This window comes from Ambystoma mexicanum, chromosome 2p (assembly GCF_040938575.1).
Source record: "Ambystoma mexicanum isolate Mex_15411 chromosome 2p, UKY_AmexF1_1, whole genome shotgun sequence".
Classification (NCBI taxonomy): domain Eukaryota; kingdom Metazoa; phylum Chordata; class Amphibia; order Caudata; family Ambystomatidae; genus Ambystoma; species Ambystoma mexicanum.
The window spans coordinates 922,488,088-922,501,031 of record NC_090923.1 but is presented as its reverse complement, the minus strand read 5'-3'; the positions used below and the strand labels follow the sequence as shown (position 1 = coordinate 922,501,031).

At 50.3% G+C, this 12,944-nt stretch overlaps 1 protein-coding gene across 4 annotated transcripts in view; it reads left to right on the top strand.

Annotated features, from left to right (window-relative positions):
• Positions 1 to 12,944, top strand: part of SYMPK (symplekin scaffold protein) — a 1,074,521-nt gene that overhangs the window by 297,935 nt on the left and 763,642 nt on the right. For all 4 annotated transcript variants that reach the window (XM_069644649.1, XM_069644648.1, XM_069644647.1 and 1 more), the window contains exon 11: positions 12,771 to 12,922. In XM_069644649.1, coding sequence (XP_069500750.1) covers positions 12,771 to 12,922 — 152 coding nt within the window. The remainder of the gene's footprint in view (positions 1 to 12,770; positions 12,923 to 12,944) is intronic.

The following is a 12,944-nucleotide window of genomic DNA, read 5'->3' as shown; positions in this document are numbered from 1 at the left end:
ATTTTTTGTGGTAAAGAGGAACAGTGGATCTCTGTTTTGTGTGGATCATAAACCAAAGTAAGGTTAAACAATAAGTATCCTCCGTTTTGCATCATTGATTCACTGAGCATAGGTCTTTAACAAATGTAAGACCTCGGAACCATCCTCAAATTTTACACAATATTATTCAATCTTGTTTATAAAACACACACTGATAAAATACTAAAACTTCATGCTAAAAACGGATTTAACCATCCACCGTGAAGTATTATTGTTACAACATATTGCACATTATTACAATGCACAACATTATTTCCAATGTCCAAACCATCTGGTTTACACATGTGTTGGCTAACTACACAGCATTCACACACTGTGTCTCTTAGCCAACTTGTACAAGTTTCTGTCCTGTGTGGCCTAACCCTGCCGGACATTCATCAGGGGCATAATACTTGTGTATAAACAACATAGCTGACTGCTGCCTCCCGTATCCGGGGTCTTTCCTGAGGAGATTCCTATTTGGACAAAAACCTATTTTTAGCACACTAATATGGAATCATTCAGGACCCTATTCATCACTCTTTTCCCCCAGGGATGCATAGATACTTAAGACATAATGTACCCGGGTGGCATCTAATTAGACATATCTCTTTCACCTGCAACCTTTAGTGTTGCTGTATTCCTGCATTCCTGATTCCAGAATGGACAACTGTCTTCCACTTGCTACCCTGAAAATGAAAAAAACACCCTCAACTTGAGTTTCATAGTGTATGGCCCAGACTTCTCTTTAGTCTCTCCTCCATTCTTAACTCAAACTGAGGAATCTTTCTTGAATAATTTGCCTCTACTTTTAACGGGCTTATGACATCATGTTGCACAGTCACTGGCTATAGATGATATGAACAAAAACAAGACAGACGACATAGAATCAGGTATCCAGTGGTCAGTCTAGTTGCCCCTAAGAATTCCCCTCATTTGATTACTCCAACACAACGGAGTCCCACGTGTTGGGTAAGAATTGGTGCAGTCGCATTGTGCGAGACCACACAACGCACCTGCTTGGTATTGGGTAACGCCCCGTTTGGTATAGGTCTTTACTACACAGGTTGGTAGTGTGACTGAGCAGACAGGCCTATCTCAAGAGGGGTAAATGTCAGCTGTAGAGCTGTACAGATGAGCTCAGTCAATACATGTAGCCAAGTAACACTTATACTCAAATTTTCAGTTCTACATAGTTATTTATTTAACATCAGTTTGCAATAAGCATTCTTTAAAAAGGCAATTGATTGTAACAATTCAAGTACATTTTGAGATTACTTTTCAGAATGAGTAAAGCTAGTGGATAATCTTTGGATATGCTTCATACACTTCTCCTACACCCTGAGGTGACTTGACTTCAATCACAAGGATAATATTTGCCTTTATATATCACACCAATACTTTGGTAAACTCTGAGCTGCAGAAAGGAAGGGTTAAGGGAAGTAATTTCTCAGACAAGGTGATGGAAACTGAATCCTCCAATGAGGTCTAGATGAGCCTTTCCTAGCAGGAACAATATTACACAAGCTACAACCTATAAGGGATAAGCAATATCAAAGTCAATGGATTTAGAAGAGTGCTTTTAGGGGGTCAGGACAGCCAAAGTATTTTGGATAAAGTCTATAGTTCTGATGCACTTCTTGGATAAAAGTCTTACACAAAGTTAGAGTTCAGAAAAATCACTTGTAGAACACAAGCTGTTAAGCCTGTGCAAAGGGAGTTGAAATAGACTCAAAGTAATTAGGTGCAAGTCTCAAGAGAGACAGCACAACTTAAGGCGAGAAGCTAAGCACCCCCAAACCCGAAAAAGTACCTTTGGGTAGAAGAAAGGGGTCCAGAGGGAACGCTGTGGAGCAGCCTAGAAAATGGCTGCTTAGCTAGCCAGCTCTGCATGACGCCGACAACCACCAGATAACAGTGGCGGTTCTAGAGATCCCTGGACCCTGAAAATGCACCCACAGAGCGCTGAAGGTGGGGTGCACCACCTGTCCAACTCCTGGGGAGATTGAACAACCTGGCGTGGCAATTGAGCCGTTCGTGGCCTGCTGGGTGCGGCAGACCCTGTGCGCGGCTGACAGTGGAGCGCCTCCGAATCCGAAATTGCTGCGTCTCCGATGGGAAGGATGCCTATAACAACCATTTATGTGCCGCGTCGAAGGCCGACAACTCGCCTTGAAAACACCTGCCAGTCTCCCCCCTCCTCGACTTGGGGAACTGCCCTGCAGACTGCGGTTCACAGTGAAGAGACCTGCTTGCCGTCCGGGTGGGCGGAGGACGACCGCCTCCCGTGGTAGGCGCCGGGGACCTGCATTCCTCCCCCTGCCGCAGGGTGGAACCCTCTGCTCGGATCGACCGCACTGCCGGCTGCTGGGTGGACGAAGCAGCCGCCTGTGGCCCCATATTCTGCCATCCACTCTGGGTTGGTGGAGGACCCGGCTGCGGCGGCCCCTCGCCCTGGACACTGTATGGGGGTGCAGACTGGGGGTTCCTAATGTGCAGCCTGGACTTGGCATCTTTCAACCTGCTCCCCAGCAAGAGTGGGAGATGGCGAGCCTCCCTGCGCTGCAGTGCGGGCCCGAGAGTGCACCGGTCCCCATGGCGGCGCTGGTCTGCTGGTGCCGTAGAGGGCCATGGCTGCTGGGCGGCCCACACCTGGACATCTCTGCGATTGGCCTAAACTGGTGGGGTGCAACCGTTGTGGGCCAAGCGGACGGTCGCACGTAATAGGTGGCACGGACTGAATTCGGGGCCTCCTTGCTGTGTGGCCACCTGTGCTGGGGGCTTGTGCGGTGGCTCTCCTTCGTACTACCAGATACTCCACCTCCAGGCCCCACCATTGGCGTGACTGCACTGCCAGCCCGACGACTGCTGGAGCCCATATTTATATCAAGTAAGTGCACTGATGCTGGGACGCTTGTCTTGGGTGACCTGGTGGATGAACTGTTGCGAATTGAGGACCACACCTAGCATTGCATCACGCTCTCCCTTGGGCCTCCACCTTCTCATGAAGAATCCTTCCACGGCCCGGCAAAGGACCGTTCTGAGAAAAAGTACAGGGTGCCAGACTCTGCACCCAAGTGCTTGCGGATCGAACCGTCGCCAGACTCTGTGGCATTGTTAGCAGCCAAGAAGAAGTCTTCAGGCTCCTCCTCTTCGGCGGCATCCACACCCCCTCCCCCAGACAGCGAGGGGAAGAAGTTGAATGCCATGGGGCGACGAGTTATCACATCGGCGGCGACTACCAATAAAGGCTGCCAATGCTCTCGCCATTGTGGCGTGTTATGAACGGGAGCTGTGGTTCAAGATCGCTCCCATCCTGGACTTCCTTCCCGACAAAAAGAGGTTGGACGCTTTGGAGATTCTGCAGGAAGGTGAGGTGGCGTTGGACCACGCCATCACGGTGGCCACGGACATCACCGACACGGGGTTCCTCCAAATGGGCAACCGCGTTTGCCTTAGTTGGCGGGGCTGCCTTAGGGCCACCAATTTTCGTCTGGATGTTCAGTCGAGGGTGTTGTACATGCCCTTCGGGGACAATTTGTTCGAGAAGGCCGTAGATGAGTTTCTTCAAGCCATCAAGACGGACACAGAGACTTCAACAGCGACAGCCGTCCTTCCGGACCTCGGGCAGCAAACCCTATGGATCCTCCAAAGGTTTCAGTGGATGTGCCTCATTTTACCGTCAACCCTCACGCTATTCGGGCCAAGAGAACAGGGTCCGGCGTGCCAAGTCTGGAGGAGGACGTCGTCGCCAGGGTGTCCAAGGCAGCGCTTCAATGTCCAAGCAGGATTGAACTGGCCGTGGCATCGGGCCACTACCCGTGCACCCCGGTGGGAGGCCGCCTGGCAAGCTTCGTCAGCGGGTGACCATCTCCACCGACCCCTGGGTGCTGGACGCACTCGCCCACGGACACACCCTGGAACTTCAACTGAAGTGTCTCCCTAGGCCACCGGTGGCCCGGCAGGAAAACAATGTCCCTCAGCTGCTGGAGGTGCGGGCCATGCTGAAGAAGTGCGCGATAGAGCTCATCCGAAAGAGGCTACAGAGTGTACTCTGATTACTTCCTCGTGAGAAAGACCGGCGACTGGAGGCCCATCCTAGACCTCCGTCGTCTAAGCAAATACATCAAGTCCCAAAAATTCTGGATGGTGACTCTTCAGCATGTTCTCGGACAACTAGAAGAAGGGGACTTTCTGTCGTTGCTGGCTTGGAGGATGCTTACTTCCTAATCCCCATTCACAAGGGACAGTTTCTGCGCTTTTTTGGTTCAAGGGCAGCATTACCAATTGAAGGCCCTTCCCTTCGGATTGAAGTCGGCGCCAAGGGTTTTCACCAAGTGCCTGGCGTTGTCCTTCTGACGAATCTGGGGTTCTCGTGAACTATGCAAAGTCCTGCTTGACTCCCATCACAGGACGCACTGTTTCTGGGATCCCGACTCAACAAGATGGCGTGCCTGGCGTCTCAGTCGGAGGAAAGGATAGTGACCATCTTGGGCAAGGTGCAACGGCTGTTGGCACTGAAGGTCGCCATGGTGAGGATCATCACGTCTCTGCTCGACATGTCGTCATGCATCTACCTCATCTGACTATGCAGGCTGCGGATGCGTCCACTACAGGATTTCCTCAACGACTGCTGGATACAAGTGTCGGGAAGCTTCCAGGACAAGATCACGCTCGACGAGAGCTTCTGTCGAGTGATACGGTGGTGGGGAGTTTTCGCACATCTGTCCGGAGGCGTGGATTTCCAGACCCCGCCGCACCAGGCCACGGTCACGACAGACGCCTTTCTGGAAAGTTGGGGAGCTCACACTGGAAGTCTTCATGCAAGAGACCTGTGGCTGCCGGAGGAGAAGACGTTGCACATCAACGTTCTGGAGCAGTGTTTTGGGCCCTCGAGTCGTTCCTTCCGTCCCTCAAGGGCAAGGTGGTGCAGGTCTTCACAGACAATACCACCACAATGGTTTACATCAGGTTGCAGGGGTGAACCAGATCCCTGTCGCTCTCCAAAGAGGCGCAGGACCTATGCCACTGGGCCGTAGCCCAGGGGATGTTCTTCATCCCGATCTGGCAGGAATATAGAACTCCGTCGCTGACTTTCTCAGCAGGGAGCTGCGCTATTGCCACAAGTGAGAACTTCGGCAGAACCAAGTGGATCTCCTGTTCTGCAGATGGGGCAATCACCAGATCGATCTGTTTGTGACGGCAACGAAAACCAAGTGCCAGAGGTTCGCCAGCAGGTTTCCCCAGCCTGGGGAGAATGGAGAACGCATTCTCATTCCCCTGGGATGGCCTGTCGCTGTATGCGTTCCCTCCACTGCCGTTGCTTCTTCGACTCATCAATCAACTCGAACGTTCCCGAGGCAGATGTGTTACCCGGACCTTCTCAGCATGTCAGCGTCCCCTCCAGTCAAGCTTCCAGTGGCCGCAGATCCTCTCGCCAGGGAAGGAGGCGCAATTCAGAACCACGACCCAGAATCGCTGAACCTGAAGGTCTGGCTCCTGCAGCGTTTGGGGGATACGATCTCCCAGCAGACTGCAAGGAGGTGCTTGCCATGGCCAGAGCGTAGTCTACTCTGAAATGTTATGGACATAAATGGAAGAGGTTCGCTGTTTGGTGCTCTGCACAGAAATCGACCCTCTACGAGTCACAGCTCCGCAGCTACTTCATATTTGCTGTCGTTGGCCAAGGCAGGACTGGCCCATGCCTCCATCAAAGTTCATCTGGCGGCTATATCCCGCTATACCAGATCTCTGGGACGATCGTCGTTATGGTCACACCGTCTGGTAAAGGAGTTCGTCAAAGGACTGTTCCGTTCGTTCCCGCTGGTGAAGGCTCCAGCACCAGCGTGGGAACTTAGTGGTATTGACTAGGCTCATGGGTCCTCCTTTCGAACCTATGCAGACAGTACCGCTGACGTTTTTTGTCGTGGAAGACAGCGTTTCACATGGCCATCACCTCTGCACGACTGGAGGGTGAGATTCAGGCCCTGTCCTGTTAACCAACTTACTTGACTTTCACGACACAAGGGTGGTGCTGAGGACTCACCCCTCCTTCATCCCCAACGTGCCGTCGGACTTTCATCTAAACGAGCCCCTGGTGTTACCTGTGTTTTTTCTGATGCCTTTGTCACCGGGTGAAAGGACTTTACACTTGCTAGATGTGGCTAGAGCAATGAAGATCTAACTGACCCGCACAAAGAGTTTCCGGAAGACGTTGCAACTTTTTGTGAACTTTGGCCCTGTGATCCATGGGAAGGCCCTCTCCAAGGCTTCCATTTCCAGCTGGCTCTCCGGCTGCATCACCCATTGTCACTGGTTGGTGAACTGACCGTTGCCTGGCTGCCCGAGAGCCCATTCGACCAGAGCGATCGCTGCAACTATGGCGTTCCTGTCTGGTGTGCCCCTGCTGGACATCTGCAATGCTGCTACGTGGAGGTAGACGCACCCCATCACGAGGTTCTGCTGCGTCAACCAGGATTCCAGGGAGGAGTCCAGAGTCGGCCATGCAGTGCTGCGCAACCTGTTCGCTTGAAGGTGAGCCTGGTGAGGAGGTAAAAGATGCTTATGTTGAGCCTTTGCCACCTCCCATAGTTGTGAATATGTGTACGGCTATGTCTTCTTTATTGGAACAAGTTACTTACCTGTAACTGTTATTCGAAGGGATTTTGTCCTCCGAAGTATTCCTTATCTTTGATAATACGTTTCCAGCTTGCTGGCCTCGGAAATCTTTTCTGTAGAGGGCGCTGCGCGTCGACGTCCGCCGAGTCGATGTCCCTCGACGGCCACCGTATCGGCGCCGACGTCATCATGCCCATAAATAGCCACGCGCTACGTCCATTGCTCAGTTCCGTTTTTCCGCGCTTCGTGGGGCCTCGGAACGTCGTTGCTCAGTTCAGTCAGGATAACTAACTATATCTACTCGAATATACCTTATCGTTCTTGATGGCTTATTCATCGGAGCCGACGACGCCGTGATCCGGCTTCAAGAAATGTCGGGACTGCGGTAAAAAAAAATTTGATAACGGATCCACACAGGATCTGCTTGTGGTGCTTGGGATCCGAGCACCATTGTTCGGAGTGTGAGGACTGCATGTCCATGACGGCGAAAGCCTTGAAGGAGCGCAAGGGGAAGCTCGAGAGAGGTAAGTCAGTCAAAACCTCCTCGAAAGTTTCATCGGCTGAGTCGAGGCATTCGTCTCCTCGCCGTCGAAAACATTCGCATTCTAGATCTCGAAGTAGCTCCCACCATTCGTCGAGATCAAGACACTCAAAAAAGAGACATCGAAGGTCCCCTTCCTCGTCGTCTTCTGTGTCCCCAGAAAGGGTCTCCTGTCCCACTAAACAGTTCTCCTGCTGAGTGGGAGGAATTCAGAAAGAAAATGTTAAGCGTCTTCGAGAACGTGGCCTTGACCCCCTCGAAGACAGCTGAGGGTGATACCCCAGGTGAAAAACCCAAAAAATCAAAACGCTGCGAGTCGCAGCACCCGGCGAAACATTCCACCCGAGAGCGCCATGAGCCATCGGGTAAGAAGGCACCATCTTCGACACCGTGAAGATTATGAAGAGGGGGAAGATTCTGACCAGGAAACATTCGGGTTACAGAGGACCACACTGCCTATTTCAGAGGATTTCACCTCTGAAGAAAGAAGGCTGAAGGAGCTACAGGAGTCACTACATGAGGCAAGTGGGCTCGATACTTCCCCAGAATTGGAATTTGTTAAGCCAGACCCAGGGGAACATGCCGAAACACCCTATAGAACCCTGATGGCAGGAATTATTGAATTTGTGTGTTGGTCTGCGCCTTCACCTGTTTTTCAACAGGATGACCTAACAGATATATTAGACAAGGGCCCACAGGAGGACCCGGTGGTCCCCTTCCATGCAGCCTTACAAAGGAAAATTGCATCTAATTGGGAAACTCCTGAAGTTATCTCTGCGGTCAATAAAAGATTGTCAGCCAAGTATAGGGTAGCGGCTGCTGACCCTGAATACTTATCAAAACACCCGACCCCAGAGAGCCTGGTGGTTCAAGCGGCAACTTCATCTAGCAGTAGGACCGCTACCCTACTGTCCCACAGGATAGAGATGACAAGAGCTACGACTCTATGGCGAAGAAAGTCTTCTCTGCCTGTAGTATGGCGTTGAAGTCCATCAACACCACCTGTACGCTCGCCAGGTTCAGTCACACACTATGGGAGTGTGCTTCATCAGCGGCTGACTGCATACCCGAAGGAGAGGAAAAGGAAGCCTTCCTTAACATTATTAAAGATGGCAAAGATGCCATGTGCGAATCACTTCAAACTGGCATCGATTCCGCTGACAGTATCAGCAGGGCCATGGCGGCAAGTAGAACAATCCGCAGGCATGAGTGGTTGCGAAAGTCGGGCTTTGCTCCAGATGTACAGGCCAGACTTTTGAATATGCCCTTTGACGGCTCTTCATTATTCGGGAAAATGGCTGATGACAGTCTGGAAAAGTTACAGACTTCTAAAGCAGCAGCAAAATCTTTAGGAGCTGCTATCCGCCAAACTCCTTTTCGCCCCTCAGGAACCTCTGGGAGAGGAAAGTCCTTTCGCTGTTATTCAGCATTCGGGAAAGGCAGAGGACAGCCGGCTCAAACAGGCCAAAGGAGATACACCCGAGGTGGACGGGTCAAAAGTACTAAGACCGCAGCAGCAGCAGGTGCCTCTTTACCCTTGGCATCTGCATCAGCCACCCCCAAACCACACAATACACCTGTAGGGGGCAGGTTAACTCACCATCTGACGGAATGGCAGGCTATAACGTCAGATGCTTGGGCATTGGAGACAGTTGCCCAAGGTTACTGCCTACCCTTTCTACACATTCCTCAGTCATTCACCGGGGAACAGCTCTCTAAAAGTTCCAGATCCGCTCCTCTTGCAGGAAATTATAGACCTGCTAGAGAAAGGTGCCATAGAGCCGGTACCTGTAGCGGACAGGAACAAGGGCTGGTACTCCTCCCTACTTTCTCATACCAAAGAAGGACGGAGGACTGAGACCCATCCTGGACTTACGAGAATTGAACAAGTTCCTCAGGAAGGACAAGTTCAAGATGGTAACTCTCTCTCAGATCCTTCAGGCCCCCCAGCTCCAGGATTGGCTGGTATCTCTGGACCTTCAGGATGCTTATTTCCATGTGCCAATCCATCTCAAACACAGGAAATACCTGAGGTTCGCAATTGGCGAGACTCTATCAATTTCAAGTTCTGCCATTTGGGCTGACCTCCGCCCGAGGGTCTTCACCAAGCTGATGTCGGTAGTGGCGGCGAGTCTAAGGGGGGAAGGGATCCACGTCTACCCCTACCTGGACGATTGGCTGATCAGGGCTGTATCTTCGGAACAGGCCCAGGCCCAGTTAGATTATGTCTGCCACTTCCTTCACAGACTGGGCTTCTCCCTCAATTCAAAGAAGTCACAGATGATACCATCACAGAGACTCCAGTTCATTGGAGCGGTCCTGGACACTTCCCTGGGAAAAGCCTCGCCACCAGAGGTGAGGGCTCAAGATATTCTACAGATGGTCACCAAGTTTCAAAATGCCCAACGTCTCCCAGCCTTCGACTTTTTGAGGTTGCTAGGCCTCATGGCATCCTGCATCTTCCTTGTGCTAGAGGCTCGCCTGAGAATGAGATCTCTTCAGTGGGCACTGAGTATTCCGTGGTCGCAATTCTCGGGGAGAATGACAAATCTCCTCCGGATTCCGGACAAGGTAGCCCGCGACCTTCAATGGTGGGCCTATCAAGAGAACATCTTGAAAGGAGAACTGTTGGCAACCATAGCCAGAGATAACAGTAGTCACAGACGCCTCACTTACGGGGTGGGAAGCCCATGCCAACGACTTGACCATCAACGGTCGTTGGTCTCCATCAGAGTCCAGACTACACATCAACCAGTAAGAGCTGAGAGCGATCAGACTAGCGCTGAAAGCTTTCCTGCCATCAGTACAGGGGAGAAATGTCCTGATAATGACGGACAACACGGTGGCCATGCACTACCTCAACAAAAGAGGAGGCGTAGGATCACTGCCACTGTGCAGAGAGGCGATGCAGCTCTGGTTTTGGGCAATCCAAGAAGGAATCTCTCTATCGGCAGTCCACCTAGCCAGAGAGAAGAACTTGACAGCGGACGCTCTGAGCAGGCAGAGCAGTCTCCCACGAGTGGGAGCTAGCTCAGGAAGTCCTTCAAGAGATCTTTGCCCTTTGGGGAACCCCTCAGGTGGATCTGTTCACCACAAGCACCAACAGGAAGTGCGATCTGTTCTGTTCAAGGGAATTTCCCCCAAGAGGAGCTCTAGGAGATGCGGTCGTAGTGGACTGGGAGTTTCCACTCCTTTACACGTTCCCACCAGTCCCTGTTATTCCTCAAATGATCAGGAGGTTGAGAAGATTCCGGAAAACGATGATCCTAATTGCCCCAGATTGGGCCAGGAGAATGTGGTACCCGGACCTTCTAGATATGTCCATCTGTCCTCCAATCTGTCGTCCACTCAGAGAATCTTCTCTCGCAGAAGGGAGGTCAGGTTCTCCATCCAGACACCAGAACCCTTAACCTTCACGCTTGGCTTCTGAAAGGGTGTGGTACAAGGATTGGGATCTCCCTGATGACGTCATGGAGGTGTTGCTTTCGGCCAGAAGACCGGCAACAAAGTCTTTATACCGCTGCCGTTGGAACAAATTTTGCAGCTAGTGTAGGGAAGAGAATATCGACCCTTTTTCATGTGGTACACCAACGGTGTTATCGTTTCTACTCTACTTGGCAAACTCAGGCCTTCAAGTTGGCACTGTAAAAGGCTATTTCGCAACGCTTTCTATCTTCAAGCGTACTGCGGAGGAACCATCGTATTTCAAACTTCCTCTAGTGGTTCAATTTCTCAAGGGACTAACTAATGTTTACCCTCCAAAACCATTCCCCTTATGGGACTTAAATTTAGTCTTAAACTTCCTAATGGGCACTCCATTCGAACCACTTTACTCTTGCGCGCTGAGATTTCTCACGCTTAAAACTGTCCTATTGGTAGCACTAACATCTGCTAGGAGGGTGAGCGAGCTAAAAGCTCTCTCCTGTAAACCCCCACATACAATCTTCCACAAGGACAAAGTTGTCCTTCAGGTGAAGCCTAATTTCCTCCCAAAGGTGGTTTCTGAATTTCATATTACTCAGAAAATTACCTTACCTTCGTTCTACCCTCGTCCCCATCCGGGGAAAGAGGAGGAAAGGCTACATAGGCTGGACCCAAGGCGAGCTCTCAACTTTTACATCAGCAGAATGGCTAGGATCAGGAGGCAAGCAGACCAACTGTTTGTAGGATACTCAGGTCACAAGTTGGGACTACCCATAAGAAAACAAACCATCTCCAGGTGGATTATTTTGGCCATTCTGGAATGTTACAAACTGGCAGGGAAAGAGCCACCCCAAAATCTCAGGGCTCATTCAACCAGGGGTATCGCAGCCTCTTCGGCTCTCTAAAGAGGGGTACCGGTCCGAGACACATGTGCGGCTGCCACATGGTCGTCCGCACATACATTCACAAAATTTTACAATCTGGATTCCTCCACTAGTCAAGAAACCAGATTTGGCAAGGCCATATTACATTCGGTCCATCCCTAAAGGGATACATAACATTCTCACTCCCACCTCCAATTACATGCCACTGCTATGGGAGTCTATCAAAGATAAGGAATATGTCGGAGGACACAATCCCTTCCAACCACAAGGGAAGTATCACTGCGGGGATGGTTGGGAAGGGCGATAAGGAATACGTCAGAGGAACATCCCGTCGAAAGAACGTTACCAGGTAAGAAGTAACTTGTTCTTCTCAAGCATCGGTCTACCAGGGATTCACATGCGAACCCTCCCCGTCTACCCCTCTGTGCCTCTTCTCTTGGTCCTACTGCCACTTTACGTGCTACCAAATCTGAAAATGACTGCCAGAGGAGGGACTTGGGTAAAGGGCAGTTATTGGCTGGTGGCAGTATGACCCAGAGACCAGTGATTGGTTGTTAGGACAGTTCAGAAATGAAACTGTAACTGATTTTTTCTTTACAGAGGATTCCCAGCCTGACGACGAGGAGTATTCATGAGCATATGAATCCCTGCCAGACCCATGCTGGAGAACAACAGTTACAGAAAAGTTACTTTTTTTCTTACTTTTTAAAGAATGCTTTAAATAGATTTGTGTATAATTACATACATATCTATATTATAACTTTTGTGTGTAAGTGTTTACTTGAATACCTGTATTTAATTGTTTCATTGTACAGCTCTATAGCTCACATTACCCCTCTTAAAGTAAGCCTGGTGCTCAGTCACACTAACAACTTTTGTAGTACAGGCCTACATTAAAATGTGGGTTACCCAATGCCAAGAGATAAGTCTGGTGTAGTCCCACACCATTTGGACTGCACTGATTCTTACATAAACGTATACTTCTAATTGTATATTTAACTATTAATCATAAGGAGAATTTTCTAGGCTAGTGCCCGTCAATTTGTTTCTTCATGTTTGTATTACAATTGAACTTTTCGAACACTGAAATATTGCCCTGAAATATTACTTAATCCTAGCATACACCTGCCTTGTGTTCTCTTCTGTTTGGAGCTTCTATTTTCTCAGGGGGAAAGTGGAAGCCATCAAAAAGTGTAGCAATTTTCTGTCTGTTATAGGGGGCTTAAGAGCGATTTATGCAGTAGTTACCTGTGGATGATGACTAGCTTTTCCATTTTTCTTTGAAGAGACGCCACTCGTAGAAGATGATGAAGACAAGGACATTGAGACTATAACCGCACCAGCTCCCAAACCCTCTGCGCCGAGTGTCCAAACTGAAACTGATATCACTGCAGATTTCCTGCAGCCTCTACTGACTCCAGAGAATGTAGCCAATTTGGTGAGTCCTTGATTTGATTTCG